The sequence below is a fragment of the Acomys minous genome (assembly GCF_964271855.1).
Source record: "Acomys minous genome assembly, chromosome: 12".
In the NCBI taxonomy this organism is placed as follows: domain Eukaryota; kingdom Metazoa; phylum Chordata; class Mammalia; order Rodentia; family Muridae; genus Acomys; species Acomys minous.
In genome coordinates, this window is record NC_140493.1 from 997,758 (window position 1) to 1,021,697 (window position 23,940).

Consider the following 23,940-nt stretch of genomic DNA (forward strand, 5'->3'; position numbering starts at 1 on the left):
CTGAGTTCAGTTCCCAGCAACCACATCAAGGCTCACAACCATTCTATGGTAAGATATGGTGCCCTCTTCTGGCATGCAGACAGAGTACTGTATAAATAAATCTTAAAAAAAAAAAAAAAAAAAGGTAGGCACTGGCTGCTCTTTCCGAGGACCTGGGTTCAGTTCCCAGCACCCCATGGCAGCTCACAGCTGTCTGTGACTCTAGTTCCAGAAGATCCGACACTCTCTTCTGACCTCTGTGGGCACCAGGCACGCACATGGTGTATAGACCTATATGTAAATAAAACACCCGTACACATAAAGTAAACTTTTAAAAACTTTGAAGATTTGGGTAAAATGTGGGAGACAGGACCAGTTCAATGCTGTTACCTGACCTTATGAAAGCTAGGATGGGGCAACTCGTGTGTATATGTTTTGTAAGGGGCTGTGGGAAAAGGGCCACAGGTGTGGTATTTAGTGGTAAGTATTCTTTCAAAGTATTTTTAGAGACATTATATATCTAATAAAGAAAGTAAAAACAAGAGACTGTGCGGTCACTATTTTTAGAAACAAGACAACAAGAACCATGCTTTAGAGCTGTTCTGCTAAGGGGCTGTGGGAACCCGCAGCATCCAGGCCATTTCTGTGGCAAGGATGTTCTAATGAAAGAACAGGGCCAGCGGCCTCCAGGGGCTTTGAATTGCTGCTCTTCATCTGCTCTTTTCACCTCTGCCTTTTAAAAGTAGCAACAGACCCTGTTGTGCAGTAGTGGCCTCGCCTTAGCCACAAACTAGGGCAGACTTTGCTTTACCCTGGACAGAAATCTGTGACATCCTGCCTTGGGTCCTCTCTACCCTTTTTTTTTTTTTCCTTGCACTTTTATTTGTCATTGTACCGCCAGCAGCATTCCTGGCCCCTCTGTGGCTGTTGGAGCCCAGGCAGACTGCCTGATGAAGGGAGACAGCATTTGGCCAATGGGGCTGGTGTGTGCCATTAGTGCTGGCCACTGGGCCTCTGTCAGCTACAGTTCTGTCCTGGCTCATTAAAACTGTGAGCCAAATAGCCGCAAAGGCGCCTGCTGCAGCACTGCAGGGGGCCAGGAAGTTAAATGGTTCTCCTAATCCTGCATAATTTATCTCCTGTTAGTCCTCTCGTAAAATACTCCAGTTCAGCCCCACCACAGAGAGCTCCGGTCTGAAATTTCCTGTTTTTGTGATGACCACTGAGTACCCAGCCTTTCCCTTCTTCTCTCTTTATTGTTACTATTAAAAATTGTTTTACCCTTGTTCACCACAAGTTTACCTTAATGTTTTTTTCATGCCTACACTGCACCTCAACAACAGTGTGTCCACTCCTGTTTGCGCCTGATGGTATAAAGCAGTTGGTGATGTGGTCTCCTCTCCTCTCTTCCCTGCCATCAGTGCCATTACTTTTCATCTCTTCTATAATCTCCATCATTTTTCGTCTTTCTACTCTTTTTCCATTCCCTCTTTTTAGGGACCAGCATCATCCTGACATGTTTCTGTTTAGTAGGTCATTTAAAAGAGCACGGGATGGAGGAGGTTCCCCCCACTTCCTTTTTTCACAACTCCATTTCTGTTTTGTTTCAGAGATTTACAAATGAGGACCACCTGGCAGTTCATAAACACAAGCATGAGATGACACTGAAGTTTGGCCCAGCCCGCGCGGACTCAGTCATCATTGCAGGTATCTGCTGTCCCCAAAATCGTGTCCTCTGCTGTCACGAAACAGTTGAGATTAGTCCAGGGCCCAGATGTCCCCTGTCACGGTCCCTTCTGTGACCTGCACTAACAGCTCCTACTGCAGGGCTCCGTTCTATTTTTAATAGCACGCTTGTGCTCTGTGCTTGTAGGCAAAGGTGTTTGAGATTTTGTCTTTACTTTGATCAGTCTGTTCTCCCCTTGCCTTCTATCTACTAAGATTTTGGAAGAGCTACAGTCAGAAGACCGTTGGCTTATTTCCTCACCCTCAGTGGAGGGGGAACAAAAGAAGGCAAACCTCTGCCACTGGGTGTCAGCTCCCTCTAGCAGGCTGATTACCAGTTCAGAAACCAGCTTCCTTGTGAACCCAGACACCACCGAGGGCACGTTTCCAAAATACAAACAGGACATCTAGTCCCTGGGACTTTCCTGCCCAGTTGCGTGACCTGGAACCTCTTATGGTTACAGATGTTGTCTGTACTGTCCTCAGGAGCAGTCTTAGCCCTCGTTTCCAAGCTCTGCAGTAGTTCTTTTGTACACTTTGCAGTTTGCAGCTAGACAGATGTGCAAAGCTTGCTTGCTTGCTTGCTTGCTTTCTTTTTTTCTTTTTCAAAACAGGGTTTCTTTGTGTAACAACGTAACAGCTCTGGCTGTCTTGGAACTTGCTCTGTAGTCCAGGTTGGCCTTGAACTCATGGAGATCCGCCTGCCTCTGCCTCCCACGTGCTGGGATTAAAGGCTTGTCCCACATCACCTGGCGGGCTTTTTCTTTTGATACTATAAGAGTTTCTAATTTAGGGGCTGGAGAGATGACTCAGCAGTTAAGAGCACTGGCTACTCTTCCAGAGGTCCTGAGTTCAATTCCCAGCAACCACATGGTGGCTCACTACCATCTATAATACGATCTGATGCCTTCTTCTGGTGTGCATGAAGACATAGCACATATACATGAAATAAATAAATAATCTTTTTAAAAAGTTTCTAATTTAGCCTATTGCAAACAGGTTTAGCTTAATAGTTAATCAGTAGTGTATTTAGTTGATGGTTATTACATCAGTTAATAAATATAGCCAATTTATAATTTTAATTACTGCTTGTAAACGTTACCTTAGACTTATAAGAGGAGGCAGAACCTTGAAAAAGCCTTGTCCTTGTTTATCTCCTCCTCCTTATTAATTCATTGCGTATTAAATATCTAATGCTGTACTGTGTGGGCTTGTCACTTTTCTTGGAGTTTATAGATTATTAATCCCTGGAAAAGGATATGAGCAGTGACAGTATCAATGATTTTTAAAAAAGATTTATTTTATTTATCATATATGAATGCTTTATCTATAGAAGAGGGTATCAGATAACATCCTAGATGGTTGTGAGCCACCATGTGGTTGCTAGGAATTGAACTCAGGACCTCTGGAAGAGCAGGTACCCTTAGCCTCTAAGCCATCTCCAGCCCCGATTTTTTTTTTTTAAAGACAGGGTCTCCCTGTATAGCTCTGGCTGGCCTGGAACTCAATATGTAGACCAGGCTAGCCTGGAATTCACAGGGATCTACTTGCCTGTGCCTCCTGAGTGCTGGGACTACAGACAGGCACCACCACACCCTGCTGTAGATGCCAGGGAGGGAGTCAGATATCCTGGAGCTGGGTTACAGCCGCTGTGATCTGCTGCCATGGGTGCAGGGAGCCAGACAGTGTGCACTCCTAACCACTGAGCCATCCAGCCATCTGCCCCTCTTTGAGATTGGATCTCACTAGCTCAGGCTCACCTTGAATTTGAGATTGTCTTTCTTTGACTTCCTGGAAACTGGGATCAACGGCAAGTGCCACCACTGCCCAGCTAGTGGCACACACTTGTAATTTAAGGTGTGTGTGCTTGCTTAGGAGGCAGAGGCAGGTGGATCTCTGAGTTTGAGGCCAGCCTGGTCTGCAGAGTGACTTCCAGGACAGCCAGGGCCACAGAGAGAGAAACCCTGTCTCGAAAGCAAAACAAGTGTGTGACACTGTGTTTGGCAGAGAAAATGTTCTTTGCTCTTCATTCAGTTTTTGAGTACTCAAAGCAACATCTGGGACTTTACCCCTCCTGTATAGACGGGTGGGTCTATCTGCTGTTGAGGCACGGTATAGATCTGCCACATACATTCCAGCACGGTAAGTTGGCTGTAATCAGATCTTCACTTTAGTGACTGAACATGCCTCCTAAAGCAGCTCCTCCTCACTGCTGCTCGATGGCACCAGCGTTCTCAGTCTGGGGTTGTTTGGGTTCCTCTCTTTCTGTTCCAGCCCTTCCGTAAATCAACCTGTAAGTAGAGAAGGCCTCAGCAGGGTGTGGTGGTGCCTGCCTGTGACCTCAGCACTTGGGGAACAGAGGCAAGAAAACCCAGAGCTCAAGACCATCCTCAGCTCATAGCAAGTGTTACTTTGTGGCCCTGAGTGAGGCAGCACATTATAGTGGGGAGTGTGTGAGCGAGCGAGCCTGTGGCCAAGGCGCACGCTCCCTTCCGAGCAACGCTTCTAGTGCTCTTACAGGTCCCAGGAGTTAACACGTAGATGTTTGAGCAGCGTCCCAGCCATAGCTTTCCTCCTCTTCCTGCTGTTGTTCCCATCATGCTCTGCTCCTCGCTGGCCTCCCTTCTGGGCTCACTCTGCACCATCCTGCATGCTTTTCAGAAGCTAGTCTTCATGGTGACGCACGCCTCTAACCCCAGCACTCGGGAGGCAGAGGGCAGGAGACCAGCCAGAGGGACCCTCACTTTCAAAAAGTTCCAGTCAGCTGTTACCCCAGTCTCTACAGTGAGTCCAGGACAGCCAGGGGTCTTGTTACACAGAGAAACCCTGTCTTGGGAAAAAGGAAAGAAAAAAGAAAGCTAGTCTTCACACTCTGTTCTTACGTCACAGGCTCTCACTAGTCGTTCTCTTCAAGGTGAATTTATACCTGACTCTTCAGACTTTCCATAACCTAGCCTCATGGTACTTACCCAGTTTTCTTTTCTTTTCTTTTTCTTTCTTTCTGCCTCCCAAAAGTACTTACCCAATTTTATATGCAAATTGTATGTATAAAATACAAATCTTTTGCCAAGCGTAACAGCGCACGCCTTTAATCCCAGCACTCGGGAGGCAGAGGCAGGTGGATCGCTGTGAGTTCGAGGCCAGCCTGGTCTACAAAGGGAGTCCAGGACAGTCAAGGCTACACAGAGAGATCCTGTCTTGAAAAACCAAATACAAATCTTTTCATCAAAACAAATGGTTTTCTCTTAACCCATGTAAGATGACCATTCCCTTCCTTCTCTGTGCCTTTACCAGCATTATTTTTCTTATTTTGCTTAGCTCTTTCTTTTCTTCTTTTAAAGATTTATTTATTTTGTGTATATGACTGCTCTACCTGCATGGCAGAGGAGGGCCTCAGATTCATTATAGATGGTTGTGAGCCACCACAAGTTGCTAGGAATTGAACTCAGGACCTCTGGAAGAGCAGATAGTGCTCTTAACCTCTATGCCGTCTCTCCAGCCCTCTTTTTCTTTCCTTTTTTTTTCCCCTTTGAGACAGAGTTTCTCTGTGTAGCCTTGGCTGTCCTGGACTCACTTTGTAGACCAGGCTGGCCTCAAACTCACAGCAGTTCACCTGCCTCTGCTTCCCGAGTGCTGGGATTAAAGGCGTGCGCCACCACCTCCTGGCTATTTATTTTATGTTTATGATAATTTTATTCTACATCTTAAAAAACACTTAATTTTGGCACAGTATGGTGCTACCTACATATATTAGTTTTATTTACTTAACTAAAAAGCATTCTCTTTAGAAAGACCTATGTTTTATATTTGGCCTTCTTATCTCTTCTCCAGATGGGCATCCAAGCTTATGGGTGTAACACCAAAGCATACAGAAGTATTCAATAAATATTTAGGAACCATCAGAACAGACTAGGCATTGTTATATATTTTCAGATTGTTTGTTCAGGAACCAGAGCATTGAAGGTTAGAGGCCACCTGGAAGATGAGGAATCAGGCTTAGTACAGGGGAGATTTAAAATTACGCCAAGAAATGGGCATGGGTGGCAGCAGGGTGTAGACATGTGCAAGACTCAAGCCTGAGCTCCCACCCTGGGTGTAGACGTTTGCATGACTCTGGCCTGAGCTCCCGAAGGCCGCCAGCTTCAGTCGCCCGCCCTGCTCCACCATAGCTGTATCCAGTGTCCATCCTCACTAAAGAAGATTCCATCTCTCCTCGCTTTAGGATGGAAAGTGGCTTTGTCTTTAGCCAAACAAGGGGCCAGAGAACCTTTTAGAAAGGTTTTAGGAGGCAGTAGTGACTTTTCTAAACACACTGACTCAGAAGAGCCTTTGTGTAAGTTTAAAAAAAAAAAAGTTTCCATGGAGAATCCCACTGGACTATTTCCAGTTAATCATGCTAAAAGGGACAACTTTAGCCCCTCGGTCTTTTCTTAAAATATAATTGAAACATTATTCTGTTTGCCCGAGTAGTAGTTTGGGGTAGGAAATGAATCCTTGAGGTGATAAGCACATCAAAGAAAACCATCAAGGTCAAGGTTCAACTTTAGAAAAGCAGGGAAGGCGGAGAGAGGAGCTGAGATCTGAAGTTCAGTGCAAGTTAGTTGGAAATCCCCATACTGCACGAGGACGCCTCACCTCCCTCAGAGCACAGGCGCCGGTCCTGGTGGCACGTTGCTGTAATCCCAGTACTTGGGAGGCAGTGGCAAGAAGATTGCAAATTCCAGGATAACCTGAGCTTCTCTCCAAAAAGTCAAAAGAAAAGGCAGAGCCAGTGTGTTGAGAAAAAGTTTTGCACAGCTCCTGTGGGCATATTCTGACTAGTAAATCTAAGGCAAATAACCTGGTTTCCGGAATTTGCTCTGGGCTCATGTCTCTAAGAAATAAGCCCTATTGTTCGTAGTTTCCTTTTCTAACTCTAACATGACTGTGTTGTTCCCAGTCCCTAGTCTTGCCTAGAACAGCTTCAGAAAGGAACAGGCCTGCCACTCAGTGATACATGGCTGCCATTCCTTGCTAGGTGCCAGGGCCTGAGCAAACTCAGCAGTCTGGTCCTCAGTTTGTTTTCTGTCAGACTTTAACACCTGCCTGCTTTCTGCGTACTCACTGTAAACCTAGCAGGATGTACATTTAGAGGGAAACAGTGCTTGCATTTAGTTTTCCTATTTCTTTTCTTTCTTTTTTTTTTTTTTTTGTTTTGTTGTTGCTTTTTTTTGAGACAGGGTTTCTCTGTGAGGTCTTGACTATCCTAGAGTCCCTTTGTAGACTAGACTGGTCTTGAACTTAGGCCTGCCTCCGCCTACCTGAGTGCTGGAATTACAGGCATGCGCCACTGCGCCCAGCTTAATTAATTTTCAAATCTAGAGGTTTTATGAATCTTTACTTCATGAATGGTTTTTGTTTTTATTGGAGTGAAAGATGTAAATATAGCAATGAGACAACAAAACATTGTCCTGTCTCCCACCTGCTGGCCTTGAGACAGGGCCACACACAGGCACCCTCTGGTAGCTCAGAACCACCATCCATCCACTAAAATTCCCAAAAAGCCCTTTGCTAACACAGACTCTCTGACTTCCAAATAGAAGAATAAAAATACAATCCCTGTTACCCTCTCCGTCTTATACTCTCCTTTTCTTCCCATGTGCACAGATCAGACGCCCACCCCAACTCGCTTCCTGAAGAACTGTGAGGAGGTGGGCCTCTTCAACGAGCTGGCCAGTTCCTTTGAACATGAGTTTAAGAAAGCTTCAGATGAAGACGAAAAGAAGGCAAGTGTGACTAAAAAAAGACTTAGACTGTTTTCATTGTGCTTTGAAATAGTTTGCTTGACTGTTTAGGATCCCAAATCATGAGCCTAGGTCGATCAAGTCAGACATTACTCAGTGACCCTTGTCACTTGTCCTGATCTTCCAGGGCAGGACTGAGACAGGCCTCACCATTTAACTGGGGATAGCCTCTCTGTCACTGTGTAGCCCAGGGTGACCTCAAGACCACGGAGATCCCTTGCTTCGTCATGCGAGGCCTGAGATGACAAGCATGTGCCACCGTATCGTACCTGGCATCAGGTAGAGATTTAGCTGATCTACCAGCAAAGGTCTGTCTTCACCAGAACTCAGATCTCCTACCCTCCAGTGAGGCATTAAGTGATATATTTTAATTAATTAATTTCTCTGTGTGTGTGCTGTATGGTAGTATATGTATGTGTCCCCGACTTTACTCACACATATGGAGACCAGAGATCTACACTGACAGTCCTCCTTGTCTCTGTCCACCTTGTGTGTTGAAGCAGAGTCTCTCGCAAACCTGGAGCGCATTCATCCCGTTTGGCTTGCTGGCCAGCAAGCTCCAGGTACCTGAGCACTGGAGACAGGTTCTCTGGCCTTATGGGCTGAGGGTCTTAACTCAGCCACCAGGCACTTCTCTAGCAGTTCCCTTATTAATCTATTGTTTTCTCTTGTGATATGTTGAATTTACTAAAAGAATATGACTTGAGGAGCTGGAGAGAGGGCTCAGTGGCTGAAAGTGCTCACTGCTCTTGCCGAGGGTCCAGCTTCAGTCCCAGCGCCCACTCTGGCCGCTCACAGCCACTCCGGGAGACTGTATGTACTCTGGCGTCCTGTAGTGCAATATTCATATGTTGTACACCTAAATGATAATAAAAATTTTGAAGAATATCAATTGGAAAGTTGAGGCAGAGGATTACAATAGGCTAAAGGTCAGACTGAGCTAAATAGTAAATTCCAGGTCAGCTTGAGCTACAGAGTAAGACACTCAAACAACCAAACAAAAGTATGAATTACTCAGATGTTCATTTGCCAAATATCCTTTTGTGGAGGAGGGTGTTAGACCTGTAGCTCCATGGTGGAGTGCTAATCCCCACAGGGCCTGAGCTCACCCACCCAGCCATAGACAGAGACAATCCCACTGTTAAACACTGACTGTTGGCGGATGGATTTATTTATTTATTTGAGAAAGGGTTTCATTGCTGTGTAGTCCTGTCTGGCCTCAAATTCGTAGATATCTGCCTGCCTCTGCCTCCTGAACGCTGGGATTAAAGACTCCTTTGGGTTATTTTTATTCAATTACTCAGCCAACAAATGTGTTGAATTTCCCCCTTTTTTGTCTCAGTACGTGTAGTTTTGCATTCAAGTAGCTTTCTAGTACTACTTGATACATAGGACAGTAGTTCCCAACCTCCCTAATGCTGTGACCCTTTAACACAGTCCCTCACGCTGTAGTGACCCCCAAAATTATTTTCATTGCTACTTCATGACTGTGACTTTGCTACTGTTATAAATCATAATGTAAATGTCTGATCTGCTACCCCTGCAGAAGGTCTGTTGGAGAGGTTGAGAACCACTGACGACAGCATTAAAGAAAATTGTTTTTACCTGAGTGTGTTAGCACACATCTGTATTTGCCACACTTAAGAGGTTGAGGCAATATAATCACCACAGGTTTGTGACTCAATTACAGAATAAAATAAAGCCAGGCACGGTGCAACACACCTTTAATGCCAGCACTCAAGAAGGCAGAGGCAGGTAGATCTCTGAGAGTTCAAGGCCAGCCTGATCTACAAATCGAATCCAGGACAGCCAAGGCTACACAGAGAAACCCTGTCTCAAAAGACAAACATACAAACAAGGAGGAGAGTTCTGAAAAAGCAAAATCAAAAGAAAGTGATCCCAATGGAGTAAGAGGCTTGTAGGAGAAAGAAATACGGAAAGATCAGGCAGGTGTGTATTACCCGGCAGTGTACCCATGTAGCACTTATGAGGCAGGAGCAGGAGGTCACACATCCTTGGCCAGTCTGGATAACACAACAAGACCCTGTCCAAAGTAGGCAGGGAAGAGGAAAGGTCAGTTTACTCAGTTAGCATTCAGGGTTCTCAGCCGCTAGTAAAGTCAGGACTTGAGGGCCAGAGAGATGACTCTTCCAGAGAACCCAAATTCAGTTCCTAGAACCCATACTGGACAGCTTACAGCACCTGTAACCCAGCTCTAGGAGATCCAGTGCCTCCACAGACACCTGTACACAGGTGTACACACCCACAAAAAGACACACATGACATAATTCAAAATAATAGTAAAATCCTTAAAACCAGGCCTGTAATTATATCTGTACGCTAGGATTTATATATTAACACATGGATCTCACATGTGAGGGTTTAACACATGAGGAAAGTTTCCACAAGAGCAGATAAATAAGCATACTTATAACTGATGTTACCATTCAATTTAAATTGTAAAAGTGTAAGATAAAGTATCAGTGTTGGTGCTGGGATGCCTTTCTCAAGTGCTTCTCCACATTTCACTTTGGGTTTTGGTGAGTCTATATGTGTCCACAGAAGAGGGCATCAAATCCTCTGGAGCTGGAGTTACAGGAAATTGTGAGCTGTCTGATGTGGGTGTTGGGACTGAAACTCGGGTCCTTTGCAAAAGCAGCAAGTGTTCTTAACTGCTAAGCCATCTCTCCAGCCCCTTCATCTTATTTTTTTGAGACAGGGTCTGAAACTGAGCCTGAAGCTTGCACGAGTCATTGACCAGCAAGTCTCCAGTGTCCTGTCTCTCCCACCAGCGTTGTGCTGGGTTACAAGTTCCTGCTGCATGATCAGCCCTTATTTAGGTGCTGGAGAGTCCAAACCAGTTCCTTGGACTTGTACAGGAATCCCTTTACTCCCAAGCCACCCTCCCAGCCCAAACTCACTTTTGAAACTAGGAAAACTCAGTAGCATGTGTTTGCATTTCTATTTTCAGACTTTTTGTGATTGTTGTTTTTAATTTTTTAAGATTTATTTATTTATTATATATACAGTATTTCCCCTGCATGTATGCCTGCAGGCCAGGAGAGGGCACCAGGTCTCATTGTATATGGTTATGAGCCACCATGTGGTTGCTGGGAATTGAACTCAGGACCTTTGAAAGAGCAAACAGTGCTCTTAACCTCTGCGCCATCTCTCCAGCCGTCGCCGTCGCTGTCGTCGTTGTCGTCGTCGTCGTCGTCGTTTTGGGTTTTTCGAGACAGGGTTTCTCTGTGTAGCCTTGGCTGTCCTGGACTCACTTTGTAGACCAGGCTGGCCTCAAACTCATGGAGATCCGCCTGCCTCTGCCTCTCAAGTGCTAGGATTAAAGGCGTGCACCACCACTGCCCGGCTCAACCTTTGTTTCTTACTTAAATTTTTAAATTATATGTATGGTTGTTTTGCCTGCTGCGTGTGTGTTTGTGCATCACTAGTGTGCCTGGTGTCCAAGGAGGCCAGAAGAGGGTGTTGGATCCCCTGGAACTGGCGTCACAAATGGTTGTAAGCTACCAGTTGGAACTGGGAATCAAATCCAGGGCCTCTGGAAGAGCAGCAAACACTCTAACTTGCTAAGCCATCTCTGCAGCCCCAGTTACCCCCTTTCAGTGTATGTGTCCTGAGATCAGACTCAGATCATCAGTTTGTTGGCAAGTGTCTTTATCTGCATCTTACTCACCCAGGGAACCTGCTTTTCATGAATTTGCCTATAGAGTTTGATATGTCAGGTGTGGTAGTGCATAAATACAATCCCAGTGCTTGGAAGGCTGACATATAAAGGAACTTGAAGATAGCTCAGAGTTCCAGGACAGCCTGGGCTACTTAGCAAGAACCTCTCTCAAAACAGTAATAACGAAAAGAGGTTGAGTGTCGCCGAGATGGCTCAGAGGGTGAAAGGCATAAGCTGGATGAGCCAAGGTCAAGTCCTAGAACCCAGAGTGGAAGGAGAGGACTGACCCCTGTCCTGACCTCCACTTACAGGCCATGGCATGTACATATGCATGCATGCAAACATTTATGTCTACACACACACACACACACACACACACACACACACACACACACACACACACACACAAAGAAAATAATTTGCTAGGGGCACTGGCACACACCTTTAATCCCAGCTCTCGGGAGACAGAGGCAGGCAGATCTCTGTGAGTTCGAGGCCAGCCTAGTCTATAGAGCGAGTTCCAGGACAACCAGGGCTACACAGGGAAACCCTGTCTGGGGGGGTGGGGGAGGGGTTCTCCATCCTTCATATGCATACATAGCATACACTTGATCACACACATGTACACACTAAATAAGGTAAAGAAAAATATGAAAGAAAAAAATTTTTAACGTTTCCTGCCTTACAGCTAGCTCACTTGACACTTGAGGGAGTAGTTCACAGTTTGGCAGGCCTTTCTTTGGTGTTTATCTTTTAGTGTTTTTGTCTGTCTGTCCAGTGGTGGTCCTTACCTCCCCTTGGAGAGAAGCACACATAGAGTGGAGTATCATCTCCAAGGTATTTAATGAGCTGGAAACTTTCTTGAACCACAACTTCTGTAGGAGATAGCCCTCGGGAATTGTAAAGGGCACTTACTTTTTCTTAGCAGCTTCCCTTCTCATCAGTGCAGTCTTCAGAGATTGCAGAAAGAGCTAAATTTGCTCTGACATTTTAGCAGTGTAGAAAAAATGAAGCAGAAACAAAATCCTTTGATGTTTCTTTCTTTTTTTTAAAAGATTTATTTATTATGTATTTATTTATTTATTATTATGTATACAGTGTTCTGCCTGCGCATATACTTGCAGGCCAGAAGAGGACATCAGATTACATTATAGATGGTGGTGAGCCACCTGGTGGTTTCTGGGAATTGAACTCAGGACCTGTGGAAGAGGAGACAGTGCTCCTAACTGCTGAGCCATCTCTCCAGCCCCTTTGGTGTTTCTTACCCTTATGAGATGGAGCAGAATCACTGCTACCTCTTCAGCGTGGTACACTGGATTAGTGTGCTGCTCAGGCTTCCAGAGGTGAAGAGGGCAGATGATGGTGCACATCTGCCATCTTGCACTTGGGACATGGAGGCCAAAAGAGTATGAGTTCAAGGCCAGCCTAAGCTACATGGTTGGGACCGTGTGTGGGGATGGGGAGGGAGCAAAGGAAATGGTAGGAACAAACTTCCTTTTCACCAAGAAGCCTAGGACATAGGAAGAGAACAAAGGATACGCTTTGACGTGAGACTGACCTGCAAGGCCGGCCCTCTTGTCACGGTGCGTCAGGTTGTTTCCCCTGTGAAGCCATTTATAGCTCTAGTTAGGTCAGGTAGTTGCACTTCTGCCAGGACACTTCTTTTCTTCTGCCTTCTCTGGTACTGCTTCTAAGGACAAGCTCTACTTTTCTTTGATTGATGAGATGACCCGCCTTTCCTTTCTTTGTTTTTCCCAAACCCTGTGCCTGATGTTTCTAGCCTCCTGCCCTAAACAGACTGTGATCACCATCTCACATGCGAGTTCCCCAGAAAGGATCCTTCTGCTTGTTTGTAGTGCTTTAGTCACTAGTTTGTCTTCTGTTGCTTTTGACAACTTGGTGACCGAGTGTTCTGGTTGGCAGAGAAGCTGTTCGCAGCTTTCCAGTGGCCAGAAACACTAGCTGGGCATTGACAGGGGCTTGATTCAAGAGTCTTTTACTTTGCTGGAAAATTGTGTGGATTTAAGTGGTATTTATTGTACTTGTTTTCAGGCATTAAAAGTACTTGCTTGCAGCTGGTGTTATCTTTGTTTTAGGAATGAAAGCCCCAAGAAGATAGAGTGACTTGGCCAGTGTCTATATAAAGCATGAATCCACATTTTTTTGGTACTTGCAGTTCAGTGCTTTGGCCAAAAGCTGAACTTTTTTGCAGCATATGCCCACATCTCATCACTAGCCTTGTGAGCCTGAACTCTGTTTATCTTTTGTTCCTATCAGGGTGCTGCTGGGCCTCTTGACATGTCTCTGCCTTCTACACCAGATATCAAAATCAAGGAGGAAGAGCCAGTGGAGGTTGACTCATCACCCCCTGACAGCCCTGCATCTAGCCCCTGTTCCCCTCCATTGAAGGAGAAGGTAACTTTCTCTCTCAGGAGTCATCCCAAGCGTTAGTTTTGATCATAAATGGTATGAGAAGGATTGATGAGATTCAAAGAAATGAATGTGTTTTTCTTTCTCCCTTTCATTTCTTCTCTCCCCATTCCTTCCTCGACAGCATCTCATCTGTATAACCCAGGCTGGACTTGAACTCGGTCTCCTGGCCTAGTTCTTTAAAATGCTAAGACTATGGGTGCATATCTCTGCGCCCTATTTGAAAGGAATATTAAATAACTTAAGTAATGTATATAAACTACACACACTCAGCCATACATCAGTTTCACTTCCAGCTCTGAATAGAAGAGCGATTAGTTTGTATGTGTACCAACAGAAATAAGTAAGAACATGCATACAAATATTATTCATTTTAAAAAAAAGTGTCTGGCTAGGTGGTGGTGGCACACGCCTTTAATCCCAGCACTCTTAGGGAGGCAGAGGCAGACGGATCTCTTGAATTGGAGGCTAACCTATTCTACAAAAGAGAGCCCAGGACAGCCAAGGCTACACAGAGAAGCCCTGTCTTGTGGGTGGGTGGGTAGGGTGGCCAGACAGTGGTGGCGCACGCCTTTAATCCCAGCACTTGGGATGGGGCGGATCTCTATTACTTCAAAGCCAGAGTAGTGTACAGGTGAGTTCCAAGAAAGCCAGGGCCACACAGAGAAACTCTGTCTCCGGGGGGGGGGGGGGGGGGGGCAGGGAAATGTCTGGGAGGGAGAGAAATAGCTTAGTTCCTGCTGTACAAGCATGAGAGCCCACGTTCAAACCCACAGACCTAGGTGGACATGCTACCAGGGCACTTGGCAGTGAGGCAGCAGGTGCGGATGAGTGGAGGAACACCTGCAGGCTCCATGGCCTGGGGCTCACAGTGGCAAACCAAGCCTCTGCCTCAAAACACGGTGGAAGGGGAGGAACAAGCCCAGTGGTGTCCTCTGACCTCCACATGTGTGCTGTGGTATGTAGGTGCCCACACTCACACACAAACATATAACATATCACATACGTACTAAGATGAGAAACAACTAGTAATAATGAGAGCTGGTGGTGTAGCTCAGGGTAGGCCCTTGCTTAGAATTCACACGCCTTGGGTTCCATCCCAGTGGAACATGATGCATGTGCACCGACTGAGCTAGGCTGGGAGTGCGGCTCAGCGGCAGAACTCCTGCCTGTCCTGTGTAAGGCTGGTGGCTCAGCCCGGAACAGCACAAAGAGGAGGGGAAAGGGGGAATGATGGCTGGGTGGGTGGGTGGCATTATGCATAAATCTCACAAACACTAAATAATAAAAAGATACACAAGTACATACTACATGGTCCCATTTACAGGAGGTTCAAGAAGATACAGAAATATTCAATGGGAGATCTCAGAACAGTGTGGTTGGTGGTGTACACCTGCAGTGCCAGCTGTGCGGAGGCTGAGGGGGAGGGTTACTGGAGCTAGTTTCAGACTAGCCTGGGCAACACAGCAAGATGCTATCTCAGAGGATCCCACCAAGGGGACAGAGAGAAGCAGGGTAAAAAGAACAGTGGTTCTCATGATGGGAGAGTGTGAGTTAGGAAAGGACACAGGGAAGCCTTGTGGGTGCTGGAAATGGTGTCCATCCTGTTTTTGTTAATTGAAGGCTTTGTTGACTAGACAAAGAGGATCAGTGATGGAGGAAAGCGGCCCAGGTGAGAAACATGTGCAAGTATTATGGGATATAGGGTGGGAAGTAGCCCAGCTAGGAATTATTAGAGCAATTGGCATGGCATGTGGTATGGGGAGGTAAAATGTAGCTTGGGGGATAGTTTCTGCCAGCTCCAGTGTATAGACATATTAAAAATCTAACAGGAGCTGGAGAGATGGCTCAGTGGTTAAGAATACTGACTGCTCTTCCAGAGGACCCAGGTTCAGTCCCCAGCAGCCGCATGGCAGCTCACAACTGTCTGTAATTCCAGTTCCAGAGAATCCAACACCCTCACACTAATGCACATGAAATAAAATAAGATTTTATACACACACACACACACACACACACACACACATACACATACACACACACATATATATATATATGCCAGACGGTGGTGGCACATGTCTGTAACCCCAGCACTTGGGAGGCAGAAGACAGGTAGATTTCTTTGAGTTCGAGTCCAGGACAGTCAAGACTACATAGAGAAACCCTGTCTCGAAGCAAAACAAAACAAAAATATCTAACAGATGTCTCTGTCTTATATTGATATGATAGTGGGTTAAATAATTAACTGCCGTAATAATGATATGTAATTAATAATAGATGCTATTTTCTACAAATAAATTTTGTTGTAGAAAATATTGGCTATTAATATTTGCTACTAATTGCCTATGATTATTAATTAGACATGTCTTAGGGCTACTATTGCTGCGATGAACGCCATGGCCAAAACAACTGGGGGAGGAAAGACTTTATTTGGCTCACATTCTGCCTCACAGTTCAAAATCAAGGAAGTCAGGACAGGAACTCACAGGGCAGGAACCTGGAGGCAGGAGTTGATGCAGAGGCTGTGGAGGGGTGCTGCTTACTGGCTTGCTCCTCATGGCTTGCTTGGCCTGCTTTTTATAGAACCCAGGACCACCAGCCCAGGGGTGGCCCCACCCACAGTGGGCTGGGCCCTCCCCCATCAATCACTAATTAAGAAAATATCCTGCAGGCCTGCCTACAGCCTGATCTTATGGAGGCACCTTCTCAATTGAGGTTCCCTCCTCTCAGATGACTTTACTTGTGTCAGATTGACAGGAAGCTATCCAGCACAAGGCATTAAACTTATTAGGAAAAAGCCAGGTTTGGTGGCATATGCCTTTAATCCCAGCAGAGGCAGGCATTATCTCTCTGAGTTCGAGGACAGCCAGGGCTACACAGAAAAACACTGTCTTGGAAAAAAGAAAAGAAAAGAAAAGAAAGGCCCTAACTAGTTAACACTAAGTATTGTGGTTTTTTCTGAGCTAAAAGCTGGTTAAGCGTCTGTCAACCTTGTTTAAAGAATTCTGTTGGAAACACTGGTTGTCCCACCACCAATATACTTTCCTTTTTCTCAGTTGGAGGTCATAGGACACTTCAGCATTATTTAGAATGAGAGTATTTATAGTGTAGAAAAGTCACATGGCACTGTAGTGTGGTGTGGCACAGAGCATCTCCAGTATAGAAAATCCCTAAAAGTCACATGGCACTGTAGTGTGGTACAGAGCATCTCCAGTGTAGAAAATCCCTAAAAGTCACGTGGCACTGTAGTGTGGTGTGGCACAGAGCATCTCCAGATTTCAAGGGATTCTCCAGTTGTCTCCTTGGTGTAGCCATCATCTCTGAACTCTTAAACCGTCGTCCCTCTGCGTGACTGCGGTGCCAGTGCGTGATCATGACAGCACAGGGTCATGATTATCTGTCACTGATGCTCCTTCAATAAACTACCAACTGTATTTCCCTGTACATGGTTCTGAAAGCTCTTTGCGATTTGTTGTCTCTTCTCCCTAGGCAGTTGCCACCAAGCCAGCCGTGCTCTCCACCCCTACACCCACCATCGTTCGTCCTGGCTCCCTGCCTCTCCACTTAGGCTATGATCCGCTCCACCCCACCCTCCCTTCCCCAACCTCTGTCATCACACAGGCTCCACCGTCCAGCAGGCAGATGGGGTAAGTTCAGAGAGTAAGGAAAACAGCGAAACCAAATTTTTCTTTCTTTATGATTTATTTTTATTATATTTTAAAGTATGTGTAGGTCTGTGTGGCTTCCTGCGTATGTGCGTAAGTACAGGGGCCCTCAGTGGTCAGAGGCGTGGCCAGATCCCTAGGAGCTGGGCTTGTGAGCGGCCTGAGGTGGTGCTGTTGGTTGGACTGACCTTCTGCAGCTTGTGCAGAACCAGCTCTCCAGCCCTTCTCAGTCTTGTTCTACATTTTGAAATGTTTAATAAAAACGGAAACCGTTCTGTTGTTCTTGATCTTAGATTTGTTGTTGTTTTGAGACTTGAGCTTTCTTTTTTTTTTTTTTAACATTTATTTATTAATTATTTATACAGTATTTTGCCTACATGTATGCCTCTGTGCCAGAAGAGGGCACCAGATCTCACTATAGATGGTTGTGAGCCACCATGTGGTTGCTGGGAATTGAACTCAGGACCTTTGGAAGAATAGACAGTGCTCTTAACCTCTTTAGTCACAAGACTTAGTCTTTCATTCTTTTCTTTTCTTTTCTTTTCTTTTCTTTTCTTTTCTTTTCCCAAGAGAGGGTTTCTCTGTGTAGCCTTGGCTGTCCTGTACTTACTTTGTAGACCAGGTTGGCCTTGAACTCACAGCAATCCACCTGCCTCTGCCTCCCGAGGGCTGGGATTAAAGGCATGCACCGCCACGCCCGGCTTGAGACTTAGTCTTTCTAAATAGCCAAGGTTAGCCTCAAATTCCATCACCCTGCTTCTGCCTCCTGAGATTATGCTCCCAAAGCTGGCTCCAGGAATTTATTTTTGCGTACCAAGAAAATGAGTTGTGGAGATTATTTCCTAAAATGAAACATGTGTTTGCTGGTAGAGATGTTTAATCTTCCCAAATTCCTAATGGAGTTAGCACCCAGCTATTGAATTGATTAATTTGAAAAGTATAAAGCTTTGCCAGACTGTGGGGCTGGATATGTAGCTCAGTGTAGAGCCCTTCCCCGACAGCAGCGTGCCAGGCTCTTCAGGTGGACCAGGCTGGCCTGACATGCTCTAAGGCACTTTGGTCCGAGCCCTAGAAGGCAGACTGCCATTTCTCTCCTTCTGTTCTCCCTGTTCAAGGGGATGTCAAGGTGTCACCGTGCTGCTCTAACCTGTCCCCGATAAGAAGACTGTCAGCCGTTACCTGGTTGTAGGCAAAGGGTCGCGATTGTGATATTCCCTGTGTCCCCTGCAGCTCTCCTGCTGGCTCCCTCCCTCTCGTCATGCACCTTGCTAATGGACAGACCATGCCTGTGCTGCCAGGGCCTCCAGTACAGATGCCTTCTGTTATTTCGGTGAGCTTTGTCGTTGAGGCACTCAAACCTACCAGCACACCTCCTTTCACCTAACGATCATAACCAGAGGACCCCCAGGGAGACAGGGGCCTGGGCTGTCTTGGTTGTCTGTGTCAGTGTACCCAAACTCTTTACTAACCTCTGCCAGTGCAGCTCTGGGAAGCGCTAGACAAAGGCTCATCTGGACAATTGGCTCGTAGTCAGGGAGTTGATGTTGCCAACCTGCTGATTGGTCAGCCTCCCTGGGCCCTAGCTTCTCCTGCATGAAGATGCATAACCCCAACCCCCCCCCCACACACACACACACAGAAAACGGGGAGGAGTGAGAGCCCTTCACTCTGGGACACTCCTTGGGGAAGGTGTTTCCTAGGCTGTTCCTGCGTGCCCTGTGAGCAGGCTACACAGAACAGGCCCCGGCATGCCAATCTCAAAGGCATTGCATTAGGGGAAGACAATGCTACCGTGTCTCCTGGTTTTCGTCCTTCTCTCGGTTCAGCTGGCCCGACCAGTGTCCATGGTGCCCAACATTCCCGGCATACCCGGCCCACCAGTTAACAGCAGTGGCTCCATCTCTCCCTCTGGCCACCCTCTGCCGTCAGAAGCCAAGATGGTGAGTGCATCGCATCCTGAAGCATTGCGGGCTTCTTCTAAAAGGAGTAGTGCCAGGCTAGATTATTCAAGTAAACTGAGCAAAGGAACTTTCTGAGGCTTGTGTAGCTAAAAACATCTGCTGTGGGGCTTGGAAAAGACCCTGATTCCTCGGTCTCCTGCCCCACTCCCCAGCCTGGCATAGGCCATGGCACAGATTGTTTGGATGGAACACTTGCCATTTCAGTTCCAGGATGACAGATGGAGGGGTGAGTGGCAGGGGGGCTGGCCAAGTGGTGAAGAGCAGTAACCAGCATCTGGCCAGGCTCCAGGACAGAGCTTCCATGTGGGTCCTATGGCTTCCACAAGCCCCAGCCCCCAGCTGAGCCCAGGATGAGGGCCAGGGAACCAGAGTGTGCACTTTAGGGATGCAGGTGGGCACTGTCTCTCCCTGTCATTTTCTTTTAGTTCCTCTGTTAGGAGAAAATTGAATTCTGTAAGGTCAGTAATAAAATACAAGTTTATCCTTCCTATCCTTGACAGAACCTCACTCCTGCCTTTTTAAATAATCTTTCCACACAGAGACTAAAAGCCACTCTGACCCACCAAGTCTCTTCAGTCAATGGAGGCTGTGGCATAGTGGTGGGTACTGCCAGCACCATGGTGTCAGCCCGTCCGGAGCAGAACCAGGTCCTAATCCAGCACCCCGATGCCCCATCCCCTGCCCAGCCACAGGTCAGTGGTGCCTTTTGCCGGGAGAACCAGATTGTGTGGCCCTGACTCTGTCTCTTGTATCTGGAGAAGAATAAATGTGGCTTTCTGGGTGCCTGCTGCTTTGGATGTGTTTGGTAGGTTGACCACAGCAAAGCAAACTATCTGTTATCTACCCGACTCTGTGGTAGACATAAATCAAACAATCTGGGGTGTGGGGAGCTATTGCAGAGGACGCCTCTGCATCTCTTGCTTCTGTTAAGTCTTAACAAAAAAGTTATCGGTCACCTGATTAGATTTTATAGCATTAGGATCGTTATAAGAATATATTGATGCTGGGGCTGGAGAGACAGTTGAGCAGCTGAGAAATTCCCAGTACCCACATGGCAGCTCACTCGTGTCTACAGCTGTAGTCCCATGGGACCTCATACCTTCTTCTGGTGTGCAAGGGTCCAGGCAGTGATGATGATGCACGCCTTTAATCCCAGCACCCGATAGGCAGAGGCAGGTGGATCGCTGTGTGAGTTTGAGGCCGGCCTGGTCTACAGAGTGAGTCCAGGACAGCAGTGCTACACAGAGAGACCCTGTTTAGAGGGGCGGGGGATGTGTGTGTATGTATGTATGTGTGTGTGTGTGTACACACACAATATAATGTTATACTCGTAAAATAGATGGTTCATTTATAAAGTAAGGAAACATACACACAGCTTCTCATTGCCAATCCAATGGTCCCTTTTTATCACAGAGAAGTGAAAAAATTAAAAATTAAAAAAAAAATGTTTAAAGCCAGAGGCGGTCCCATCTACTTGCCCAATCTCTTCTCAGTGAGGTCTCATTTTAATATGATTGTTTAGGAACTGAACAACCTCAGTCTTCATAATTGTCTTCACTGGACAGGTGACAGCGACCTGAGGTTGGTTTCTAGTGTGCCATTCGTTGCCCAGTCTCCTTTTTACTGATGTCACCACCTGCTCCATTGGTTACCACCACATGTCCAGACATTTCATGGCCATATGCTGCCTTAAGCCTTAGCCAACAACACGAGCTCTCATTTGTGTTTTCTTCTCGGGAGCTACGGCTTCCCACCATTCTGCGCCCCTCACTCCCTAAAGCCAGCCATCGCCGGAGACGGTAAAGTGCCAGGCACTGCGGAGCTCTTTTCTTTCCTTTTCTTGTTTGTGGTCTGGAGTTTCTAAGAGACTGCAACACACAACCCTCCTGCGTCAGCCTCTTGTTGCTGAGGTGTAAGGTGTGTGCCGCGCCCAGCTGGACTTTGGAGGACCAGCACCCAGGCAGGTGTGTGTTAGCTGTGTGAGTTAGAGATTCCCTAGTCTAAGTAAGTAAAGCACGCCTTAGTTCCTGATACTACTGGAAACATAGTTCAGTATAGCCTAAGTACATGGCCTCACTGTGTACCCCTGGCTATCCTAACCTCACTACTTTTTTTTTTTTTTTTGTAGTTTCTTGTCTTTAGGCAGCTGAGTACTAGGGGCCCGGCACAGTGTTGGCACACGCCTTTAATCCCAGCACTCCGGAGGCAGTAGCAGGCGAAACTGTGAGTTTGAGACCAGCCTGGTCTACATAGTGAGTTCTAGGACAGCCATGGCTACACAGAGAAACCTTGTCTTGAAAAACCTAAATAAATAAACTAATTAATTAATAATAATTTTTTTAAAGTAAAAATTTAAGGAACTGGGCCCAGTTGTGCACACCTGTAATCCCAGCATTCAGGGAGGCAGAGGCAGGCGTGGATTGCTGAGTTCGAGGCCAGCCTGATCTACAAAAATGAGTCCAGGACAGCCAGGACTGTTGCACAGAGACACCCTGGACTCACTCACTCCATAGTGAGTGTGTGTCAACCAACAAAAACAGTAGCATTGTAGCTCAAACCCTAGGTTCAGTTCCCAACCCATCCCCCCAAAAAACAAACACACCCCCAAGTGATCCTAGTTTCAGTTCTGTGTCTCAGAAATAATCAGTGTCCAACATAAGTGTGTATGTCTGCGTGTGGTACTGGGAGGAGACGGAAGACAGCGTAAGAAGGCTGTGGACTTGGTGTGACTGCAAGGCCTTACAAATCTACCTAACGCAAGTTTGATTTGGAAAAAAAGGATTTTCCCATCAAGCACTTCTCTGTTCTTCTAAACGACAAAGCCCAAAGTTCCAGCCTGTGAGCCCCAGCACTCTGGATGCCCAAGCACAACGACCAAACGCGGGTCTGCCTGGGCTGCGGAGAAAGACTGCTCCCAGACAAGGCAGAAAAGGAGGAAGAAAAAGATATTATTGAGCCGAGCAGTGGTGCTCACGCCTTTAATCCCAGCACTTGGGCGGCAGAGGCAGGTGCATCTCCAGGACAGCCAGGGCTACACAGAGAAACCCTGTCTCGAAAAAGAAAAGAAAAGAAAAACAAAACCAAAAGCATTCTTCTTTCTGGGCAACAGGTCTCTCCAGCCCAGCCCACCCCTAGCACTGGGGGACGGCGCAGGCGCACAGTGGATGAAGATCCCGATGAGCGTCGGCAGCGGTTTTTAGAAAGAAACCGAGCTGCAGCCTCCCGGTGCCGCCAGAAACGGAAGCTGTGGGTGTCCTCCCTGGAGAAGAAGGCAGAAGAACTTACTTCTCAGAACATCCAGCTGAGCGTGAGTGGTACTGGGTGACTGTCGGGCCTGAACAGAGGATGGGCATCCTTTAACTCGTTTAGATCCGGAAGTGTGACAGGAAGTGTAAAGAATCCCATAATTGTCAGAATTGAAACTCCTCCCCTAGCAATTGAGAATGAGACTATCTCCTTCCAGATTTGCCTTGGCACAAGTCATTCAAAGATCTGTTTGGGGTCCAGGGATGTAACTCCTACGGAGTGCTTCGCCGACGAAAGAATGGAGAGAGGCCACGAGGGGGCCATAGACCCATCTCCATGGCGGGAAGCAGGTTAAGCGCCCGGGGTGTGCTCTCTTAAGTCACGAGTACAACCGACTGCACTCAGAGAACACCTAATGGAAATGTGTACTCGCACTGCAGGTTTCTTAGTTAGGTTTTCTATTGCTGTGAAGAGACACATGAGAACAGCAACTCTTTGGTTTGGTTGGTTGGTTGGTTGGTTTTTCGAGAAAGGGTTTCTCTGTGTAGCCCTGGCTGTCCTAGAACCCTCGTTGTAGACCAGGCTCGCTTCGAACTCACAGAGATCCACCTGCCTCTGCCTCCCAAGTGCAAGGATTAAAGGTGTGCGCCACCATCACCCGGTGTTTTTTTGTTTTGTTTTGGGGTTTTTTGTTTGTTTGTTTGTTTTGGTTTTGAGACAGTGTTGGATGTTCTGGAATTCACTCTGTACACAAGACTGGTCTTGAACTCACAGAAAGTGCCTGCCTCTGCCCTCTGAGTGCTAGGATTAAGACCGCAGCAATGCTTTTTTGTTGTTGTTTTAGGTGTTTGTTTGTTTGTTTGTTTTTCGAGACAGGGTTTCTCTAGGTAGCCTTGGCTGTCCTGGACTCGATTTGTAGACCAGGCTGGCCTCAAACTCAAGTGCTGGGATTACAGATGTGCACTACCATGCCCAGCTTTGATAGCAATTCTTATAAAGAAAAGCATTTAAGCTGTGCATGGTGGCACACACCTTTAATCCCAGCACTCGGGAGGCAGAGGCAAGCAGATAACTGTGAGTTCGAGGCCAGCCTGGTCTACAAAGGGAGTCCAGGACAGCCAGGGCTACACAGAGAAACCCTGTCTCGAAAAACCAAAAAGAAAAAAGGAAAAAGAAAAGCATTTAATTGATGCTGGCTTACAGGTTTCAGAGCTTTAGCCCATTACTGTCATGGTGGAAAGCATGGAGCACACAGGCAGACAGGATCTGGAGAAGCGGCTGAGGCCCTGGGCCTGGCTTGAGCTTCTGAATCTTCAGTGCCCACCCTCAGTGACACACGTCCTCTAGCAAGGCCACATGGACTCCAACAAGGCCGCACTTCCTAATGGTGCTACTCCCTATGGGGCCATTTTCATTCAAACGACCACAGTAAGTTAGTTAATAAAAGAAAGAAAAACAAAGGAAAAGAA

General features: G+C 46.6%; 1 protein-coding gene across 5 annotated transcripts in view; it reads left to right on the forward strand.

Moving 5' to 3' along the window:
• LOC311579268 (cyclic AMP-dependent transcription factor ATF-7) overlaps window positions 1-23,940 on the forward strand; it is a 98,534-nt gene that overhangs the window by 56,522 nt on the left and 18,072 nt on the right. For all 5 annotated transcript variants that reach the window (XR_014773101.1, XM_084749646.1, XM_084749645.1 and 2 more), the window contains exons 3-10: window positions 1,590-1,686; window positions 7,351-7,469; window positions 13,447-13,584; window positions 17,089-17,246; window positions 18,495-18,594; window positions 19,091-19,204; window positions 19,765-19,917; window positions 22,335-22,532. Coding sequence is in view for 4 of the 5 variants with exons in the window: in XM_084749646.1 (XP_084605772.1) it covers window positions 1,590-1,686; window positions 7,351-7,469; window positions 13,447-13,584; window positions 17,089-17,246; window positions 18,495-18,594; window positions 19,091-19,204; window positions 19,765-19,917; window positions 22,335-22,532 (1,077 nt within the window). In the remaining variant the exon portion in view is untranslated. The remainder of the gene's footprint in view (window positions 1-1,589; window positions 1,687-7,350; window positions 7,470-13,446; window positions 13,585-17,088; window positions 17,247-18,494; window positions 18,595-19,090; window positions 19,205-19,764; window positions 19,918-22,334; window positions 22,533-23,940) is intronic.